Source organism: Urocitellus parryii, chromosome 7 (genome assembly GCF_045843805.1).
Source record: "Urocitellus parryii isolate mUroPar1 chromosome 7, mUroPar1.hap1, whole genome shotgun sequence".
In the NCBI taxonomy this organism is placed as follows: Eukaryota; Metazoa; Chordata; class Mammalia; order Rodentia; family Sciuridae; genus Urocitellus; species Urocitellus parryii.
The window spans coordinates 151,043,008-151,064,976 of record NC_135537.1 but is presented as its reverse complement, the minus strand read 5'-3'; the positions used below and the strand labels follow the sequence as shown (position 1 = coordinate 151,064,976).

Here is a 21,969-nt window from a genome sequence, read left to right as displayed (position 1 = left end):
TTTCATGTTACTTCAAAGAAAGGATTTGGATATGTAGAAGCAAAAACAGCAGGGGATGGGGCAGTCGCAGTAGCCCATGCCTGTAATCCCAAATTACTGGGGAGGCTGACACAGGAGGATCACAAATTCCTAGGCCAGCTTTGTCAATTTAGTGAGCCCCTGTCTCAAAAAATAAAAAGAGCTGGGGATGTGGCTCAAGGGTAGAGAGCCCCTGGGTTCAATCCCCAGGACCACAAAAATCAATAAATAAATAACCAAAAATGAATTTGGGCTGGGAATATAGTTCAGTAGAATAGCATACTAGCCTAGCATGCATGAGGCCCTGGGTTCAATTCCAGGACCGCACTGGGATTTGTGGCACACACTTGTAATCTCAGCCACTTGGGAGGCTGAGCCAGAAGGATCTCAAATTCAAGGCCAGCCTCAGCAATTTAGTAAGGCTCAAAGCAATTCAGCAAGACCTTGTCTCAAATAAACAAATAAAATTTGGCTGGGGATGTAGCTTAGTGCTGGAGTCCCTGGGTTCAATTCTTAGTGTCTCTCTCTCTCTCTCTCTCTCTCTCTCTCTCTCTCTCTCTCTCTCTCTCTCACACACACACACACACACTCAAAAAGACCCAGCAGTAACAACAACAAAAACTGTTAAATAACTAACATCCTGGGCAACATAGTGAGACAACCCCTCCCTTGGGAAAAAAAGGCAGGTCTGGAGGTGTAGCTCAGTGGTATAGAACGCATGATTTCCCTTGGTTTAATCCTCAGAACCGCAAAATAAATAAATAAATAAACAAACTAATAAACAAATCCCACCACAGCTAACATTTTAGTACATATTCTTCCAAGTCTGAGAAATTATTTTAAGCTTTTCTCCACAAATGTTTCAAAAATCACTGGTTTCTTTTCCTTTGATATAAACTAATTCCTCCTTTCACCTTGCTTTGAAAGATGCTCCTAGAGTGGTGATTCTTAAACTGTAAAGTGTATAAACTCATCTAGATTTGGCCAAAATGCATAGATCTGGGTGTGGAGGGGGTGGCAATTCTACATCATCCCCCCCCCCCCAGAGATTGAATTTAGGGGCGCTCAACCACTAAGGCATATCCCAGCCCTTTTAAAATATTTTATATAAGGGCAGGGTCCCCCTAAATTGCTTAGGGCCTCGCTAAATTGCTGAGGCTGGCGTTTGAATTTGAGATCCTACTTTCTCAACCTCCAGCATCGCTGGGATTACAGGCGTGCGTCATCTCGCCTGGTAATTCTACATCTTGGGTCCTAAGTTTCCATAAAATGAAGTCCTCCCTCCCTTTCTCCTTCCCTTCCTCATCCCTCCACCCCCAAGGTTGAGGGTGCTAGGCAATCGAACCGAGCTAAGTCCCCAACCCCTACCTCCCCAATTTCTTTCTCCCTCAAACACCCCACCACCACCACCCTTCGTCCTTCCCAAACCCCTTCCTTCCTGACGAGGTCTCTCCCTTTGTTGACCAAGCTGACCCCGAACTTCTGGGATCAAGTGATCCTCGTGTTTCAGTCTAAAGGTGGCACTTCAGGCCGTGCACCGAGCCCAGCTGAACACCTTTGCTACTGCTAGAAATCATTTGACACTCTTTTTTTTCTTTAATATTTATTTTTTCAGTTTTAAGTGGACACAATATATTTTACATTTATGAGGTGCTGAGGATGAACTCAGTGCCTCAAGCATGCTAGGCGAGCACACCTCTGAGCCATAAATCCAGCGCCTTGACACTCTTCTTTAGTAGCGTTTTCGTATTCTTTGAAATGCGAACTGCCTCCAATTGTCTTCCTTACATCTCCATTCAAATTAAAGAAATTTCGATTTAGGGTCTCAAATTGAGGAACTGTAGAATTTGGGAACACTACCGCATAAAAAAGGAGGAGCTGGCGGCGGAACCAAAGTGAGAGAGGAGCAAGAACAGAGTAAGCGGAAGAACTATTTCGCCGTTGGACGGGAGCCGGTTGGGTTTACTGGGAGGACCGGAAGGAGTTGAAAGAAGACGTTCCACCATGGCGGGTCCTGTCAGTTTGCGAGAGCTTCTAATGGGAGCCTCAGCCTGGATGGGCTCTGAAAGTCCCGGAGGGTCCCCTCCCGAAGGCGGAGGGAACGCGGCTGGCGCACCGGAGCCTCCTTGGCGAGAGGATGAGATCTGCGTAGTGGGAATCTTTGGCAAGACAGCTCTGCGCCTGAATTCCGAGAAGTTCTCTCTTGTGAACACGGTGTGCGACCGACAGGTTTTCCCCCTCTTTCGCCACCAAGACCCCGGGGATCCGGGACCTGGAACCAAGACCGAAACTGGTGCTGTCGGCGAAGCAGGTGGAGCCGGGGACCCGGGGGCTGCAGCCGGGGATCCAGTTCGGGGAGGTGTAGCCGCGGTGGAAGGCAACCGAACTGAGCCAGGTTCTCAGGACTTCAGCCTTCTGCAGGCCTATTACAATCAGGAAAGCAAAGTTCTGTATCTTCTTCTCACTTCTATCTGTGACAATTCCCAGCTTTTGCGGGCTTGTCGGGCTCTTCAGAGTGGGGAAGCTGGAGGAGGCCTCTCTTTACCTCATGCAGAAGCACATGAGTTCTGGAAGCATCAAGAGAAGTTACAGTGCCTCAGTCTCCTTTACCTTTTCTCCGTCTGTCACATCTTGCTCCTTGTCCATCCCACTTGTTCTTTTGATATAACTTATGATCGAGTATTCAGAGCACTGGATGGGCTAAGACAGAAAGTACTGCCCCTCCTCAAAGCAGCTATTAAGGATTGTCCAGTTGGCAAAGACTGGAAGCTAAACTGCCGACCTTGTCCACCTAGACTTCTTTTCCTCTTTCAACTCAATGGAGCACTCAAGGTAGAACCCCCTCGAAACCAAGACACAGCTCATCCAGACAAGCCCAAGAAGCATTCTCCCAAAAGAAGGCTGCAGCATGCCCTGGAGGATCAGATCTATAGAATCTTCCGTAAGAGTCGAGTCTTGACTAATCAAAGTATCAACTGCCTCTTTACTGTACCTGCCAATCAAGCTTTTGTGTACATAGTCCCTGGCAGCCAGGAAGAAGACCCAGTAGGCATGTTGCTGGACCAACTGAGGAGTCATTGTACGGTGAAAGACTCCGAATCTTTGCTGGTGCCTGCACCCCTTTCTGGGCCTAGGCGATATCAGGTGATGAGGCAGCATAGCCGGCAACAACTTTCCTTCCACATTGATAGCAGTACTTCCAGTTCTTCAGGCCAGCTAGTGGATTTCACTCTTCGAGAATTCCTTTGGCAACATGTGGAACTGGTCCTAAGCAAGAAAGGTTTTGATGACAGTGTGGGGAGGAACCCACAACCTTCTCATTTTGAGCTTCCCACTTATCAGAAGTGGATCTCAGCAGCTGCAAAACTCTATGAAGTGGCTATTGATGGAAAAGAAGAGGACTTGGGATCACCCACTGGGGAGTTAACATCAAAGATTTTAAGCAGTATTAAAGTCTTGGAAGGTTTTTTGGATATTGACACAAAATTCTCAGAAAATCGGTGCCAAAAAGCTTTACCCATGGCTCATAGTGCCTACCAGTCAAATTTGCCTCACAATTATACAATGACTGTCCATAAGAACCAACTTGCCCAGGCTCTTCGAGTATACAGTCAACATGCTAGAGGTCCAGCCTTTCATAAATATGCCATGCAATTGCATGAGGACTGCTACAAATTTTGGAGCAATGGCCATCAGCTCTGTGAGGAGAGGAGTTTAACTGATCAACACTGTGTACATAAATTTCACTCATTACCTAAATCAGGTAGCCAAATTTTTTTTCAGCATTTTGAAATCAAAACTTTGAGCTATTTTTATTCTTGTTTCAGGTGGTTTATTTACTATGTATTCATATTTTTTAAAGAGCCCTGTAGAAATGTAGGTGAATCAGCTGTAAGTTTATCTCCTGCTGGAAATGGAAATATCAGCCATGATTAATTTCTTATTTTCCTTATGATAATTATTAAATAGTACAAAGCTTCAGATTTTTGGGGGGTGGTGTGCCAGGGATTGAACTCAGGGGCACTTGGCCACTGAGCCACATCCCCAGCCCTATTTTGTATTTTATTTGGAGACAAGGTCTCACTGAGCTGCTTAGCACCTCTCTGTTGCTCAGGCTGGCTTTGAACCTGTAATCCTCTTGTCTCAGCCTCCCAAGCTACTGGGATTACAAGTGTGTGCCACTGCATCTGGCTTTAGATGTTTTTTATGTGTGTGTGTGTATACATACATGTACATACACACACATACATGTATATGTTAGATTGACAGAATACTTTTATTTTGTTTATTTTTAATTTTTATTTATCATTTAAAAATTATTTTAGTTGAAGATGGACACAGTATCTTTATTTATTTATTTTTATGTGGTGCTGAGGATCAAACCCAGGGCCTCACACCTGGGAGGTAATCGCTTTACCACTGAGCTACAGTCTCTATTTTTTATTTTTTATATGGTGCTAGGGATCAAACCCAGTGCCTCACAGGTGCAGGGCAAGTGCTCTATCGCTGAACCACAACCCCAGCCCAGCTTCAGATTTTTTTGTATTAAATTTTTTATTTTGGAGTATTTTTTGCATTAAAATGAATACAGTGAAGTGTTAAGTCATTGTAATTGTGACAGTAGAGGAAAAAAACTGAGAAACTCAGAATTTTAAATTAGGACTGGGAATGTAGCTCAGTGTTAGATTGCTTGTATAGCATGCAAAGGCCCTAGGTATCATTCCCAGCACCACAAAAAACAAGACTAAAAATATATTTTATGTAGCTTACACTTCTTCTATTATTTAGTCAAAGTGAGTGTGTGTGTGTTCTTATTTCCAAAGAACTATTTGGAGAATTTGGGGGCTCCATGTTACAGAATGCAAAGGAACCTTGATTCTGCCCAGGTTTATGAAATTATAGTGCCTGTTCTGTTTTCCAGGAGAAAAACCAGAGGCTGATAGAAACCCTCCTGTTCTGTATCACAATAGCCGTGCTCGATCTACTGGTGCATGTAACTGTGGAAGGAAACAGGCACCTCGAGATGATCCCTTTGATATTAAGGCAGCTAACTATGACTTTTATCAGGTAGACTTCATTTTTTTCTTCTTCCTCTCCTCTGACTTTTTTTCTTCTTTTTTTTGTTAAATATCTGAATAAAAATACATATTTTCAGAAGCAGAATACTTAGAAAAACAGAACTGCAGCATGATATATAAACAAGAGCAGGTTCTTTACATGTACTTATCACATATTGATGGATCTTAACTTGTTAGGGTGAAGAATGTTATTTTAAATTAAAAATTTACAGGACTTTTTTTTTCCCCTTCTATAGCTTCTGGAAGAAAAATGTTGTGGAAAATTGGATCATATCAATTTCCCAGTATTTGAACCCAGTACTCCAGATCCTGCCCCTGCCAAAAATGAATCCTCTCCTGCTCCTCCAGATTCAGATTCTGATAAACTTAAAGAAAAAGAACCTCAAACTCAAGGAGAGAGCACAAGTCTGAGTTTAGCTTTGAGTTTGGGCCAATCCACAGATAGTTTAGGTACCTATCCAGCTGATCCCCAAGCAGGAGGAGACAATCCGGAAGTTCATGGTCAAGGAGAAGTAAAATCTGAGAAGAGACCAAACTTGGTAGATCGACAGGCATCCACAGTTGAGTATCTCCCAGGCATGCTACATTCAAATTGCCCAAAAGGTCTCCTACCCAAATTCTCCAGCTGGTCTTTGGTTAAACTGGGCCCTGCTAAGTCTTATAACTTTCATACAGGTTTGGATCAACAGGGCTTCATTCCAGGAACAAACTATCTTATGCCTTGGGATATTGTCATCAGGACTAGAGCTGAAGATGAAGGCGACTTAGACACAAATTCTTGGCCTGCTCCAAATAAAGCTATTCCTGGAAAGAGAAGTGCAGTTGTAATGGGAAGAGGAAGGCGCCGAGATGACATAGCTCGAGCTTTTGTGGGCTTTGAATATGAAGACTCTCGAGGTCGAAGATTCATGTGCTCGGGACCTGACAAAATAATGAAAGTGATGGGTAGTGGGCCAAAGGAGTCAGCTTTAAAAGCCCTAAATAGTGATATGCCCTTATATATTCTGTCATCATCTCAGGGTAGAGGGCTAAAACCACATTATGCTCAACTTATGAGGCTTTTTGTTGTGGTTCCTGATGCTCCTTTGCAGATAATACTAATGCCTCAGGTAAGAAGTGCAACCCTCCCTGCCCTCAAAAAAAAAAAAAAAAAAATATATATATATATAGATGCTTATTTTAATTTTTTAAATACTATATAATATCAAAATTATGTCATTAAACAAATATTTTAAGGGCTGGAGATGTGGCTCAAGCGGTAGCGCGCTCACCTGGCATGCGTGCGGCCCGGGTTCGATCCTCAGCACCACATACAGACAAAGATGTTGTGTCCGCCAAATACTAAAAAATAAATATTAAAATTCTCTCTCTCTCTCTCCCTCTCTCTCACCCTTTCTTTAAAAAAAAATATTTTAAATATAAGTACCTTTTTTACCTTTTTTTTTTTTTAATACTGGGATTGAACCCAGGGGAGCTTTACAACTAAGCTATATCCCCAGTCCATTTTAGTTTTTTTTTTTTTTTTTTTTTTAAAGAGAGAGTGAGAGAGGAGAGAGAGAGAGAGAGAGGAGAGAGAGAGAGAGAATTTTTTTTTTAATATTTATTTTTTAGTTCTCGGCGGACACAACATCTTTGTTGGTATGTGGTGCTGAGGATCGAACCCGGGTCGCACGCATGCCAGGCGAGCGCGCTACCGCTTGAGCCACATCCCCAGCCCCCCATTTTAGTTTTTATTTTGAGACAGGATCTTCCTAAGTTGCTTAGGATGTTGCTAAGTTGCTGAGGCTGGCCTTGAACTTGTGATCCTCCTGCCTTAGCCTCCTGAGTTATTGGGGTTACAGGCATGTGCCACCTTGCTTGGCTTAATAGTCTGTTTCTTTTTTGTTTTTTAATTTTTAGTTGTAATGGACACAATACCTTTATTTAGTTAACTTTTTTAAATATATATTTTTTTAAACTGTTGATAGACCTTTATATATTTATTTTATTTATTTATTTGTGGTGCCAAGAATCAAACCCAGTGCCTCACCCATGCCAGGCAAGTGTGCTACTGCTGAGCCACAGCCCCAGTCCTAGTTTATTTTTATGTGGTGCTGAGGATTAAACCTAGGGCCTTACATGTGCTAGGCAAGCACACTACCACTGAGCCACAATTCCAGCCCTGATATTCTGTTTCTTAAAAGAGAAATTGTGGGAGCCCAGCAGAATGGATCATGCCTGTACCTACTAGGGAGGCTGAGGCAAGAGAATCACCTGAACCTAGGAGTTTGGAGCCAGCCAGGACAACATAATGAAACCTTTTCTTTTAAAAAGAAAAAAAAAATAAAAATAGAAATTGTGGCATTTTATGTTATCCATCCTTATGGTAACTGTAAAATGCTAGATATTTCAATTAGTTTATTCCATTAGTTCACATAATTTGGTTCAAAAATAGAGCTTGAAGTTAAAAACTCAGTAGAAAAATCAGGATAATATTTGAGAATAAATAATGTAATATTAAATATGAATTAGGGGTGTGTTCATATCTGCTTAATCTCTTTTTATTTATTTATTAGGTGTGTGTGCTCGGAGCTAAACCCAGGGCCTTGCACACACACGTTAAGCATGTACTCTACCACTAATCCCAGCTCCTTTCTGCCTAATCTTATATGTGATAATGGAGAGCAATAAGATTTTACCAGAGATTGAAGTGTATTCTCCCTCTTGTGCTCTTGCATTAGGGGATTTCAAGCAAAATATAAGACTTAAAAAGTATGTCTAAGTTTATTAGAAAGAAAGAAGAAAGTAATCGATGGGGGCACCCTCAAGGGAGTGAGTAGGCCCTCAGAGAGGACAGGGATGACACTTCTTTGTTTCTCAACTTTTTGTGTATGTGTGTTGGGGGAGGGCAGTGCTGGGGAATGTACTCAGGGGCACTCAACCCACTGAGCCATATCCCCAGCTTTATTTTGTATTTTATTAGAGACAGGGGTCTCACTGAGTTGCTTAGCACCTCACTTTTATTGAGGCTGGCTTTGAACTTGGTATCCTTCTGTCTTAGCCTCCCAGGCTGCTGGGATTACAGGCATGTGCCACTGCACCAGGCTGAAACTTTGATTTTGAGGCATGGTCTCACTAGGTTACTGATACTGGACTCAAATTTGCTACCCTGACCCAAACTTCTGCATAACTGCGATTACAGGGGTGTATCAGCATATGCATCTACATCTGCCTCTTACATGGTCTTTGAACCTATCATTTGTTGGAAGTACTTATCTTTTTGGTGTTTCTTGAGAAACAAAAAATAATTATATTACTTATGTTTTTCAGGTTCAACCAGGTCCACCACCATGTCCAGTATTTTATCCAGAAAAACAAGAAATCACCCTCCCACCAGATGGCCTTTGGGTTTTGAGATTTCCTTATGCATATGTGACTGAGAGAGGACCTTGTTTCCCTCCTAAGGAAAATGTGCAGTTAATGAGCTATAAGGTGCTCCGTGGGGTTCTTAAAGCAGTGACACAATAAGAATTTTCCAGCCAGTTCAGTCCTAAACTTAAGCTGGTTTTGTTTTTACTATGTGGGGGATTCTTTTTTAAGTATGTGTACACTGTTTCCAAAACCCAAACTGTTTTGGTTATAGGAGTTCAGTATTTGGACAATAATTGTTCTACTGTTTCGTTATTTTGTTGATATTTATTTTAAATGGGGTTATTCTTGCTAATAAAAATTTGATGTTCTAGAAAAAAGCCATAAAATACATGTTGATACCTCTGTTTTCTCTTGTTTCTGTTTCACTGTCCATGATAATACATATTTCTATCATAACTGAATATTGCATAACCATGTTGAGCCAAAACTGTTTTTGCTAAAATTATATTTTAACCAGGATTATCCTTAAGACACTGCTCCAGGAAAAAAAAAAAAATTCCAGAAATTATTTCCAAAATAAGGACTGGGAACTGGGGATGTGGCTGAATTGTAGATCATTTTCCTGGCATGCAGGAGGCCCTGGGTTTGATCCCCAGTGCTGCAAATAAATAAATAAATAATAAAGTTAGGTGATGCATGATATGAAGACTGATTGCAAAAACAACACATTTGTTTGTCTCATAATTCTAATACCTAATTAGATTTTTTTTGTTCTTATTATTTCATTCTTAGACTGATAAGATCCCCCCCCCCTTTCTTTCTGATTTGGGTGATGGAACACAAGACCTGTAAGCTAGGAAGATGAACCTGTACTATTGAGCCTCATCTCCAGCCTCCCCTCTCCCAATACCATATTTCAAATTAATGTTATCTAACTAAACTTTTAATTTTGGGGGATGGGGGTACTGGGACTTGAACCCAGGGGATCTTTACCACTGAACTACATCCCCAGCTGCCCTCCCCTCTTCCCACTTTTGGAGACAGGTCGCATCCTTTTGTTTCAGCCTCCAAGGTGACTGGAATTATAGACTTGAGCTACTTCACAAGATTTAACACTTTAATCCAAGATATTATTGCATGATATTCTTCTAAAATTCCTATACAGTGAAACAGTTGGCTAAGTGATAAAATCTTATCAGTGCATGGTAACTTGTACCAGCATCAAATGGTGATTTACCATCACATCACCATCTAATTGGTGACATGTTACCAATAACTATATGAAAGACTACCAAATCTTTAGTGTAATTATCTTTTCCTAGACACGTTGATTTTGAAATGCAGGACCAATAGAATTGTCAATTTTAGTTTCAACATGTATAAAATAATAGTATTTAACACATCTTGCTACTTTTAAAGCTGTTATTATTTATATGTATATGTGTGTGTGTGTGTATGTATTTCTATATAATATATATGTAAATATGTAGGACGGGCTTGGGAGGTTGAGGCAGGAGTATCGCAAATTCAAAGCCAGCCTCAGTAACTTTACCAGGCCCTAAGCAACTTGGCGAGACCGTGTCTCAAAATTAAAAAATTAAAATAAAAAGGCCTGGGGATGTGGCTCAGAGTGGCTCAGAGGTTAAGGGCCCCTGGGTTCATTTCCTGGTACCAAAACAAACAAGACAGGAGTATCTGGGTTCAGTGGCGCTTGCCTGTAGTCCCAGCTACAGGAGGACTGCTTGACCCCAGGAGCTTGAAAAGTAAAAAATAAAACAACAAAACCCTGGGCTTTGGATTGTTTTGCATTGAAATGTTTCTATTCGTGTTTTAGTAGTTTGGAATGTGTAGAATGTAAAGGAAACTAGTAGGAGCCTTGTGGAATTTAATTCCAGCCTTTCTAGGAAGTGGTAAAACCTTGCCAAAGTTTTATTTTGGGGGGATTCTGGGTCTTGAACCCAGGGCTTTGTGCTAGCTGCGCTCTACCGTTGAGCTATATCCTCCGCCCTAAATTTCGTTATTTTAAAAGAATTTTCAGTGGCTGGGGATGTGGCTCAAGCGGTAGCGCGCTCGCCTGGCATGCGTGCGGCCCGGGTTCGATCCTCAGCACCACATACAAACAAAGATGTTGTGTCCGCCGAGAACTAAAAAATAAACTAAAAAATTTTTTAAAAAATAAATGATAAAAATTCTCTCTCTCTCTCTCTCTCCCTCCTCTCTCACTCTCTCTAAAAAAAAAAAAATTCTCTCTCCTCTCTCACTCTATCTTTAAAAAAATTTTTTTCAGATCAACAAGTATTTCTTGAGTACCCACAAAGAATCGATAACAATTCATTGCATTTCCTTGAGGAGGGGCTAAGACGGCGCCCTGGAATCTTTCCCTTTTGATGTAGATTTTCCAAATACGTCAGTTTCCTGAGGATCCCCTTTGAACAACCTTTTTAGTTCTAGCTAAGGCCAAAAAAAGAAGCTGGCAGGTTTCCAAATTTTTGCCTCAGTAGGAAGCGTCTTCAAATCTCTGCGCGTTCGGCCACCTGCTAGGTGCTTGACGCTGGTCGAAGGACCTTCGCAGGCCCTTTCGTACCTGCCAGTCGGAGCGCGCCTGCGTGTGGGAGCCCCTTTGTTGCCCCGAGGATAGGGTCGGGCTGCGCCTGCGTGGTGGGCTGACACGAACAACTGCGCTACACCCTTGGCACCAGCTGGGGGCGAGCAGACCTCGAGCAGCCGCCGCCGCCGCAGCCGTTGCGATCGCAGCAGCGGGGTTCAGAGGCCCCGGAGGTGGGTGACTTCCCACTCGGTGACTGAGATGTCGTCCACCGCAGCTTTTTACCTTCTCTCCACCCTAGGAGGGTACTTGGTGACCTCATTCTTGTTGCTTAAATACCCGACTTTGCTGCACCAGAGAAAGAAGCAGCGATTCCTCAGTAAACACATCTCTCACCGTGGAGGTGAGAGGGGTCCCCAGAACCCGATGGCGGAGGTGGGGGAGGCTTTATTTCTGAAGAGAGCTGAGGCTCCTTTGGAGCTCCGCAAAAGGCAGCCGGATGGAAATCCGTGAGAGTTTGAGGAAGAACGGGGCTGTGAGACTAGAAGGCTCCTTCGGTGGCGAAGGCGGTGTAAAGGGAAGTTCTCCTGAAGGGAGGGAAGGAGGGGGGTCTCGTGGCAGAGCCCCGGCGGGGGTCTTTGGAGTGTAGCGGTGTCAGGGGTCCTCTGAGGGGAGAAAGATCAAGATGAAAATAAAGGGTAGATGGATCGTTTCTTAGCTGATGGGAGGACGATCACAAGGTCCCTTCATGGCAGCAAGGCACAAAGAGGGAAGCGCCGTGCAAATCCTGGGGTACCCATGGCGGGGAACCGGGAACAATGCTACTAGCAAGCCGATGGCTGAGCGCTTGGGGAGAGCTGGGGCCACAAGCAAGGCCGAGGATCAGCGTGTACCTGGAGCGAGATTCAACCCGGTTGTCTACGGTGCCTGAGGGCTGGTCCCATCCCCACTCATTTATAATTTAGCCCTCATAATTAAAAAGAAAAACCGAGTCCCAGATCCTGGGATATTTCCCAAGGTCACAATTAGAGCTGGGGCTGAATAGGACAGGGATATGGAGTGTCCTGGTCTCCAGGGATCCAAACCTTGCACCTATTTTTTTTTTTTAAAGCACCACCTTGCACCCCAGAATGACACGTGGGTTTTCTAAAGACAAAATCATTTTGGTTTATGATACGAAGTGTTGTTTAAAGAAAACAAAGATTGGCTATTTTGGAAGAGTATCTTGCTTTAAGGATCCTAGGTAGCTCACCTATTGCCTAGAAAACAGGCCACATCTTTGCCTCTTCAACATTGTGTAATAATATGACTACATTGCATTTCAAGCATAATGTATAATATGTAGTGAAATTGGATTATTTTAATTGCTTTTAACTTTCCTTTAGGGATAGGTGTAACACAGGGTTAAAATTGCTTGAAATTTCAGTGTAATGGTAAATTCTAGGACTTCACAATCTAAAGAGTTGATGGCTAAATGTCATGTTACTGCTTATTTGGTTTAACTGGTTAAATTGTAGGATGACATAAATACTACTGTGCTTTTAACCATTGGAATCAAGGACCAACTTTTACTGTTCAAGTTGTTGCCTTAGAAGCATTTTCAATGGTAATAGTAGTCCAATTCTGGGGATCTGCAATATAGACTGCAGTTGTGTTTACTAATTTACAAAAGGTGTCCTTAACTAAAAACCTCAAATCAAAACCAAAACCTAGATGCTCTAAAAAGCTATCTAAGCTGTCATTATGAATGATCTTAATTATATATATTTTTTTATAGATGGATACAATGCCTCTATTTTATTTGTTTATTTTTATATGGTGCTAAGGATCGAACCCAGAGCCTCACAAATGCTAGGCAAGTGCTCTGCCACTGAGCTCCAGCCCTAACATGTATATCTTCTAAATTAAAATTAAGACCAGGGCTGGGTTGTGGCTCAGAGGCAGAGCGCTCATCTACCATGCATGAGGCACAGGGTTCGATCCCTCACCACATAAATATAAGATAAAGATATTGTGTCCACCTATAACTAAAAAATAAATATTTAAAATAAAATAAAGGTCATTTGGGCTGGGGTTGTGGCTCAGTGTAGAGCACTTGCCTAGCCCATGTGAGGCACTGGGTTCGATCCTCAGCACCACATAAAAATAAATAAAATAAAGGCATTCTGTCTATACACAACTACAAAAAATTTTTTTAAAAAGAGAAAGAAATGCATATTAATTATGCATGCTAGAACATCACAGCAATTATCAAATTCAGGATAAGCTAGATCTTAAATTCTCACTGTTGGAAATACTTATAACATATTTTCTCCCTGAATACTAAGTCATTTCAATATCCTTTTATAAAAAAATTTCCATTCGGGGGCTGGGGATGTGGCTCAAGCAGTAGCGCGCTCGCCTGGCATGCGTGTGGCCCGGGTTCGATCCTCAGCACCACATACCAACAAAGATGTTGTGTCCACCGAGAACTAAGAAAAAATAAATAAATATTAAAATTCTCTCTCTCTCTCTCTCTGTCCCCCTCTCTCTCTCACTCTCTCTTTAAAAAAAAAAAAAAGAGAGAGAGAGAGAGAGACATAGGTTGAGGCAGGTGGATTGGTTCGAGGCCAACCTCAACAATTTAATGAGATCCTCACCAACTTAGTGAGACCCTGTCTCGAAATAAAAAAATAAAAAGTGACAGGGAATGTAGCTCAGTGGTAAAGTATCCCTCGGTTCAGTCTCCAGTACCAAAAAGAGAGATAGACAGATATTCTCCTCTTTTAAAAAAAAATTATACTTCATTTATTTATTTTTATGTGGTGCTGAGAATCGAACCCAGTGCCAGGCAAGCACTCTACCACTGAGCCACAACCCAGCCCAATAGTCTTCTCTTAATTCCTTCAATTTTTGTTTTGGACACTGATGATAGCATTCACTTGTCTCTGCAAATTGCTCACATTTGTGCTTATTCTCTATTCCTTGACTGCAAATACCTAATATTTTTTGTTATCCAGATATATGGCCATTCCAGTATTGAAACATATGCACCTGGACTGGTATAACTGGAATCTCTAATGTCTACTGCTTTATGTGTACTACAAAAGCATTATGATAAAGAATTAAACCACCCGAATCAGATTCTGAATTTATTAGCAATTGGAACAAGCCTTAGTGTACTTTTCTGTAAAATGAGAACTATTTGCCTTGCTTACCTCTTTGCATTGTTATGATGACGTATATAAAAAGCACTTTTATTCATTTTTTTTTTTTAACTTAGCTACTGGGATTGAATCCAGGAGCACTCTACCACTGAGTTTACATTCCCATCCCTTCCATCCTCCAGTCTGGCCTTGAATTCCCATCCTCCTGCCTCAGCCTCCCCAATAGCTGGGAATATAGGGGTATGCCACTCTGCCCAGTTTAGAAAACACTTTTAAAACTGCTAAAAATTAGCTAGAAATGTAGCTCATGGATGCAAAAAGCTGGGTTTAATCCCCAGCACCACAAATGCAACATAAAACAAAACAGCAACAAAATCCTGTGACATTGTTTAGAAACATAAGTTAGCTTATACATTGAATTCCACAATTGAATTCTGCAGTTGATTGAGAAGGAATAATAGCACCTAAAATTGTTTTCGGAGTATTTTTTGTTGTTGTTGTTTTTTGTTTTGTTTTTTGTACTGGCGATTTAACCCAGGGGTACTTTGCCACTAATCCACATTCCCAGCCCTTTTTACTTTTTACTTTTATTTTTATTTATTTTTTAAAATATTTTTTAGTTTATAGATGGATGCAATATCTTTCTTTTGTTTATTCATTTTTATGTGGTGCTGAGGATAGAACCCAGTGCCTCACATGTTCGAGGCAAGTGCTCTGCCACTGAGCCACAATCCCAGCCCCTTTACTTTTTATTTTGAGCTAAATTGCTGAGGCTGGACTCAAACTTGCATTCCTCCTGTCTCAGCCTCCTAAGTAGCTGGGATTACAGGAGTGCACCACCACACCTGGCTGTTTTCAGAGTTTTAAGTAATGCTTTTGCCTTTTACTAAGATTGTCCTTGAAAGTGGAAAACACTCTGTTTCAAAAGTTAAATGTTGTAGGCTTTGTTACTTCTTTCAAGCATATATAATATTGCAATAGGATCTGTAATAGATTTTTTTCCCTTGCTAGACCATGAGTTCCTCACAGACAGGGATTAGATCCGTTAATTCTTGTGGCTCTAGCCTTTATACACAGCTTGGCATATAATAAAAATAACAGTTAATTGTCTGCTAATTACCTACTTAGTGCTAGATTTTTGTTGTTGTTGTTGTTGTTGTTGTTTAATTGATGAAATACCAATAGGACTAGAATAGAGATGTGGCTCAGTGGTACAGCACAGAAAAGAAAAAAAAAATCACATATATAAAAGAATTTCAGTAGGGCCAAAGATAAACAACTGGATTAAATGGAGGGTAGGCAGTAGTCTCAAAGACCATTTTCATCATACTATGAAGTTATTAATTTTATTAATATTCTAAGATATATTTTTCTAGCTGCATAAGTAAATTGTGTTAATTGTAAGAAATTTGGGGCTGGGATTGTGTCTCACTGAGTTAGATAGAGAAACAAGGATAGCAAGGAAATAATTTAAAGTAAACTATCTCTCTGTTAATTAGGGCTAAGTGGCCAAAGAATTAAAAAGTATCACCAACTGATCTAATCCCCTCCTTTCTTCATCTTTTAACGTTGGTCTAAAGGCAGAGTACTGTCACATTCAGGGCTTCCTACCACAGATTGATTTGGCAGGTGATAGTTTGAGAGTAAGGATTACTCTTGGACGTATTCGGCTTCTTCTGGGTTCCAGACTTTAATTGGTTATGCAAGAAGAAAATTGAGGCATCAGTTTGAGTGTCACTGGAAGTAGCATTCTGCATTTTCACCTGAAGCATGTTCCACATCACAACATTTATTCCCTTCAGCTCTTGTTCCTTCAATCTTATTGCCGGGGAACTCTTCCTCACTTGGCTCATTCATTCCTATTGATGGCTTATTAGCAACAAAGTAATTTATCATTTGCTTAATATTAATACCCTGCTTAATAAAGCACACTTTAGTAAATGAAGATGTACTTATTTTTAGTGATGGCCGTATATTTAAATATATGTTATATATACTTATATAATATGTTATATATACACCTATGTATTATGTATATGTATACTTGTCTGTATATTATATATATATACTTATATGTGTATTTTTCCCCCAATAGTGACCATATAACAAAAGGACTGGGGATGCAACTCAGTGGTAGAAGGCCCCTGGGTTCAATCCCTAGTACTGCAAAATAAATAAATAAATAAATAAGGTAAAATAAAATAAAAATTTGTTTGTATGTAGAATGGTTATTTGCAGAGGCCGAAATTGTGTAAGATTGTTTATTGGGAGAAACAAAAATTTAAAGACAAGACTGCTTCTGTTAATTATGTGATGATTATTGGAAAGAAAGGAACTCAAACCATCTCTTGAGACTAGCTGCCACTAAATAATTCCTTGGAGAAGAATATCATACTTGTTAATTAATCCCTTTGTTACTCTCTAGGCTTTCACCATATGAGTCTGAGTAATTTATGAGCATCACTGTGGAATTTATCTTGTAGCTTTACAAACAAATAGAAGAACATGTGAACAAGACCAAGATGGATAATTTACCTCTAAAGCTGAAATAAAATTGAATGGTAACATAAAAACTGAAACATAGTAGTAAAAGTGATGGACTCTGAAATTATACTGCTTGTGATTGGATCCTGGCTCCCCTTATTGGTTGTATGTATGATCTTAGGCAATTTTTTTCTGAGGATATTTAATATTAACCCCATTGGGTGGTTGTGAGAATTATAATGAAATATATGAAGTGCTAAACATACTTTGTCTTCTGTTAATTAAAAAAAAAGATGTAGATATAGATGGACAGAATGCCTTTATTTTATTTGTTTATTTTATGTGGTGCTGAGGATTGAACCCAGTGCCTCACACATGCTAGGCAAGCTCTACCACTGAGCTACAACACCAGCCCTTCTGTTAATTATTAATATCTTTGACCACGTTTTTAATATTTTCATAATGACTAATAAACTTATACAGTAGGTTAAAAATATCAATAATGTTTGCATGCTTAAATTTTTAGGTTTGAATGGATTACAATTAAAATTAATTTGGAAATCAGACAAAAGACATAAATAGACTTGGAATGTAAATATTAGTAGTAAAAATTATGTTGACTGTAGGGGAATTTATTTTGGAATACTGAATTTCTGTCCTTTTTTAAAATGTCTTTTCCCCAAACCAAAAGGTCAAATGGTAGGCGTCTTTTGAAATTTTTTATAATGGTGCATCTCAAACATATACAAAACTAGTAAGGATCCATGAGCCCATCACCCATATGCAAACAATTACCAACTTCTGCCCAGTCTAATTTCATCTATATTCCTGCTCATTCTTACCCAAATTATTTTGAAACAAATTTCAAACACGTGTGTGTGTGTGTGTGTGTGTGTGTGTGTGTGTGTGTATATATGGTTTTTTGTTTTTGTTGTTGTTTGTTTGTTTGTACCAGGGATTGAACCCAGTCTTGCTGAACCACTGAGCCATATCTCCAGCCCTTTGTACTTTTTATTTTGAGACAGGGTCTCATTAAGTTGTTTAGGGCCTCACTAAATTGTTGAGGCAACCCTTGAACTTATAATCTTCCTGCCTCAGCCTCCCGAGTTGCTGCAAACATTCATTTTTTGAACACGACTGTATGGAATAGTCTAAGATATATGAGACATGGTTTACTATTGAGATTTGAGAAGGTTAATAAACAGCACTACTTACTTTCCCTCCAAAGTTTGGAACCGATTTAGAAATAAAATGCAGGGGGCTGGGGATGTTGCTCAAGTGGTAGCACGCTTGCCTGGCATTCGTGGGGCCGGGGTTTGATCCTCAGCACCACATACAAAACAAAGATGTTGTGTCCACCGAAAACTAAAAAAATAAATAAATAAATATAAAAAAAGAAAAAGAAATAAAATGCAGGCATTAGATAGACAGAAGTCAAAATATTAAATTTATTCCTAACAGAAGGATTTGAGTCCTCTCCAGTCCCCTCTCTAAATTAAACTTAACTTTAAAATGGCCTTTTCCTTGAACTGTTGTGCCTACTGCAGCAAACTTTTGTATGGATGAACAGAAATTTTGTTTTGAGCTTGGGTTGCTCCAAATTAAGGATTCTAAAGGATTGAATCAATAATGGATGGGCAACTCTATTTCCTAAGTCACTTCTGCTCCTATGAGGAAGAGTGTGTGAGGGAGTGGAGAAAGGATAAATTTTTTCTTCCATTCTTTTCCCCACCTAACAACTGGTGTATACTTTTCCTGTACTTGGTGGTTACAGAGGTAGTGGTGGATAGATGTTTCCCCCAATACTTGCCTTCAAAGAACCTCCTTAGGATATAGATGACTATCCTAGAATATTAAAACATAAACCTTAAAATTAAAGGTATTGATTTTTTTAATGGAGGATAGGCTTACATGTAATAGCATTAAGTAATCAGCTTTATTTATTTATTTTATTGGTTAAGTGATCGATAAAGCAGATGAAACTAATGTTATGTATTATGGTGCATTGTGTGTGTGTGTGTGTGTGTGTGTGTGTGTGTGTGTGTGTGTTGGTCAAGATCAAATCCAGGGCCTTTCATGTCATAGGCAAATGTTCTATATCCCAGCCCTTGATACACTCTTTTTAGTTTAAACATTTTAAATTGACAAATAATAATTGTATATATTTATAGGATGCAATTTGATTTTTGATGTTTGCAATGTAAATGATTAAATCAGGTTAACTAACAAATGTATCACCTTAGTTATTTAGGAGGGGATGAGAACATTTAATATCTCAACAATTTTGAAATATTACACAATATATTATTATTTATTACAATTATCATTTCTGTGTGGTGTATCACTGAAAGTCATTTCTCCTGTGAAACTTTGTACATGTTTATTTGTTTGTTTGTATGAGACTGGGTCTTGCTGTTTTGCCCAGGCTGGTCTCAAACTCTTGGGCTCAGATGGTCTTCTTGCCTCAACTCCCCAGTAGGTGCTACTATAGGCATGGATTTTGACTCTTTTTGAGCAACATTTCTCCTTTCCCCGTTCAGCCTCCATATGCCATCCTCTGGCAACCACCATTCTACTCTCTACTTATATGAATTCCACTTTCTTAGATTCTACACATAAGTAAGGTCAGGTAGTATTTGTCTGTGTCTGGCTTATCCCACCTAACATCTCCAGGTTCATTGATATTGTCACAAATGAAAAATTCTCCATCCTCATATGTATACATACAGGTGGCTACTTCTGAGATAGAGATATGCAACATTTCTAGAACCCTGTGAGATTCCCTATTCCAGTGTATCTCTCTCCATCCTCAAAGGTAACCACTCTTCTGACTTACCATTATTGATTTATTTATTTAAGATAGCAGTTTTCAAAGTGTAGTCTGTGAGCTCCTGTGGGTCCCTGAGGCCCTTTCAAGGATCTGCAAGGTCAAAGTATTTTAATAAGACATTATTCACCCTTTTTTTTTTTAGAGAGAGAGAGAGAATTTTTTTTAATATTTATTTTTTAGTTTTCGGCGGACACAACATCTTTGTTTTGTATATGGTGCTAAGGATCGAACCCGGGCTACACGCATGCCAGGCAAGCGTGCTACCACTTGAGCCACATCCCCAGCCCCATTATACACCTTTTTTAAAAAATAAATTCTTAGATGTAGATGGACCTTTATTATATTTATTTATTTTTACGTGGTGCTGAGGATCGAACCCAGTGCCTCATATATGTGAGGCAAGTGTTCCACCACCGAGCTACAGCCCCAGCCCCACATTATTCACCTTTTTTTACTGCATTGATATTTGCATTTATGTTACAAAAGCATTAATGGCTAGGACTGGGGCTTAATGCTCCATGGTAGAGTATATGCTTTGCATAAATGATACTCTGGGTCAATCTCCAGCACCAAAAAGAAAAGAAGAAAGAAAAAGCAATGGTGGGTTAAAATTCCAATTGCCTCAGCACGAATCAAAGCAGTGGTACCAAGTGTACTAGTAGATATTCTTCACCATCATATACTCAGTTTAAAAAAAAAAAAGTCCATTTCACATAAGAATATTCTTCTACTTGGGAGATTGAGGCAGAAGGATCACAAGTTTGAGAACAGGCTCAGCAACTTAGTGAGATTCCTGTCTCAAAATTAAAAATACCAAAAAGGATTGGGGATGTAGCTCAGTGGTAGAGCGCATGCTCTACCACAAGTACAATCTCCAGTACCACACAAAAAAGTCCTTGAAATATTGGTAAAAAATATTTATTTTATCATGTTCAACATTTGAGTACATTTAACTTTTAATATTCTGTGTGACAACATTAACAGTACATACAAGTGCCAAGGTTGTGGCTCAGTGGTAGAGCGCTTGCCCAGAGTATGAGTGAGGCACTGGGTTTGACCCTGGCACAACATAAAAATAAATAAAAGTATTGTGTCCGTCTATAACTTAAAAAAAAAGAAAATTAAAAACAGTCTATACAAAACACCTTTTCTAAGTACCAAAGCATGATTTTTTAAATATTTATTTATTATTAGTTTTAAGTGGATACATTAGTTTGTTTTTATGTGGTGCTGAGGATTGAACCCAGTGCCTCATGCATGCTAGGCGAGCACTCTACCACTGAGCCACTACCCCAGCCCCATGATGTTTGTTTTGAGGAAAAAAAACTGTGCAGTCATTTGAGTTGTGAGCTAAATCAACTGTTTCCCCCGCCCCCCAGAACAACATTTTTACTTTAAAGAATGAGTAACAACTGTACTTATTCAGGCTTGAGTGTTTGGCAGAGATATTCTTGAAAATGAATAAAGTGAGTCTGTACTTTAATAAAAGTAATCTAACTGATGTAGCACAATAATTAAATTTGAGTTTTCAAGAAAAAAATTAGAATTTTTTTCTTTTCATTTTGTTTTTCTGATACTGAGGATTGAACCAGGATACTCTACTACTAAGTGATACCCCCATTTTGAGACAGGGTCTCAACGTGTTGTCCTGGTTGACCTCCAACTTGTGATCCTCCTGTCTCAGCTTCCTGAATAGCTGTGATTACAGGCATATGACACTACACCTTGCCAAAAATTAGAATTTTAGAAAATATCTTCCACCATGAACTTGATAGCTTTCCACTTCTTAAAGACTTTTCTGATGAAATCAAATGTTAACAAATGTGATTTTTAAAATATCACATAATGGAATATGTCAACACTTAGAAGATTAACATAATTCAGTGAATCAATATTTTCTGTATGACCAGTGCTTAATGTTATAAAATCTTAAGTGTGAAAGGTCCATTCATAGTTAAAGATGGACTAGTGGGATTTCATGTAATAGAGTAGGAAGAGGTCACTGATGTGGTTCAGATTCTACAGTGCAACTTACTTTGTAGAAATGAATACCAGTTGGATTTTGAGGCAGTATCTTTTTTGTTGTTGTTCTTTTCTTCCATTGGTGCTGGGAATGGAAAACAGGCTCTCATGCATGCCAGACAAGTGTTTTGCCATTGAACTACCCCTGCAGCCCCTTGATACATTGCCAAAAAAGATTTTTTCTTTTCCAACTTCTTATCTGTGTATTTATAAAGCAGATATGAGAATTTAGCTGCTTTTTGTTAAGCTAGATATTAAAGAGATTTGCAAAAAATGTGTAGCAGAAACACTTTTTTTTAAGAATTTTTTATTTTGTTTGTTTTTATGTGTGCTGAGAATCAAACCCAGTGCCTCACTCATGCTAGGCCAGCATTATACCACTGAGCTACAACCCCACCCCAACAATGACACTCTTAATTAATTTTTTTTTTTGTTTTTGGAAAAGTATATATTTTCCATAAAAATGTCAAGTTAAAATGTAATGGATTGAGGGGT

General features: G+C 39.6%; 2 protein-coding genes across 3 annotated transcripts in view; both read left to right on the top strand.

Annotated features, from left to right (window-relative positions):
• The first annotated feature begins 2,000 nt into the window (after positions 1–2,000).
• Smg8 (SMG8 nonsense mediated mRNA decay factor) lies at positions 2,001–8,819 on the top strand. Its single transcript, XM_026407355.2, has 4 exons — positions 2,001–3,781; positions 4,940–5,085; positions 5,333–6,205; positions 8,406–8,819. Exons 1-4 carry the CDS (start codon positions 2,023–2,025, stop codon positions 8,601–8,603), a joined length of 2,976 nt encoding a protein of 991 aa, XP_026263140.2. The 5' UTR covers positions 2,001–2,022; the 3' UTR covers positions 8,604–8,819.
• Positions 8,820–11,173: 2,354 nt separating this feature from the next.
• Positions 11,174–21,969, top strand: part of Gdpd1 (glycerophosphodiester phosphodiesterase domain containing 1) — a 47,047-nt gene continuing 36,251 nt past the window's right edge. For both annotated transcript variants that reach the window (XM_026407340.2, XM_077800700.1), the window contains exon 1: positions 11,174–11,395. In XM_026407340.2, coding sequence (XP_026263125.1) covers positions 11,254–11,395 — 142 coding nt within the window. In that variant the 5' untranslated portion in view covers positions 11,174–11,253. The remainder of the gene's footprint in view (positions 11,396–21,969) is intronic.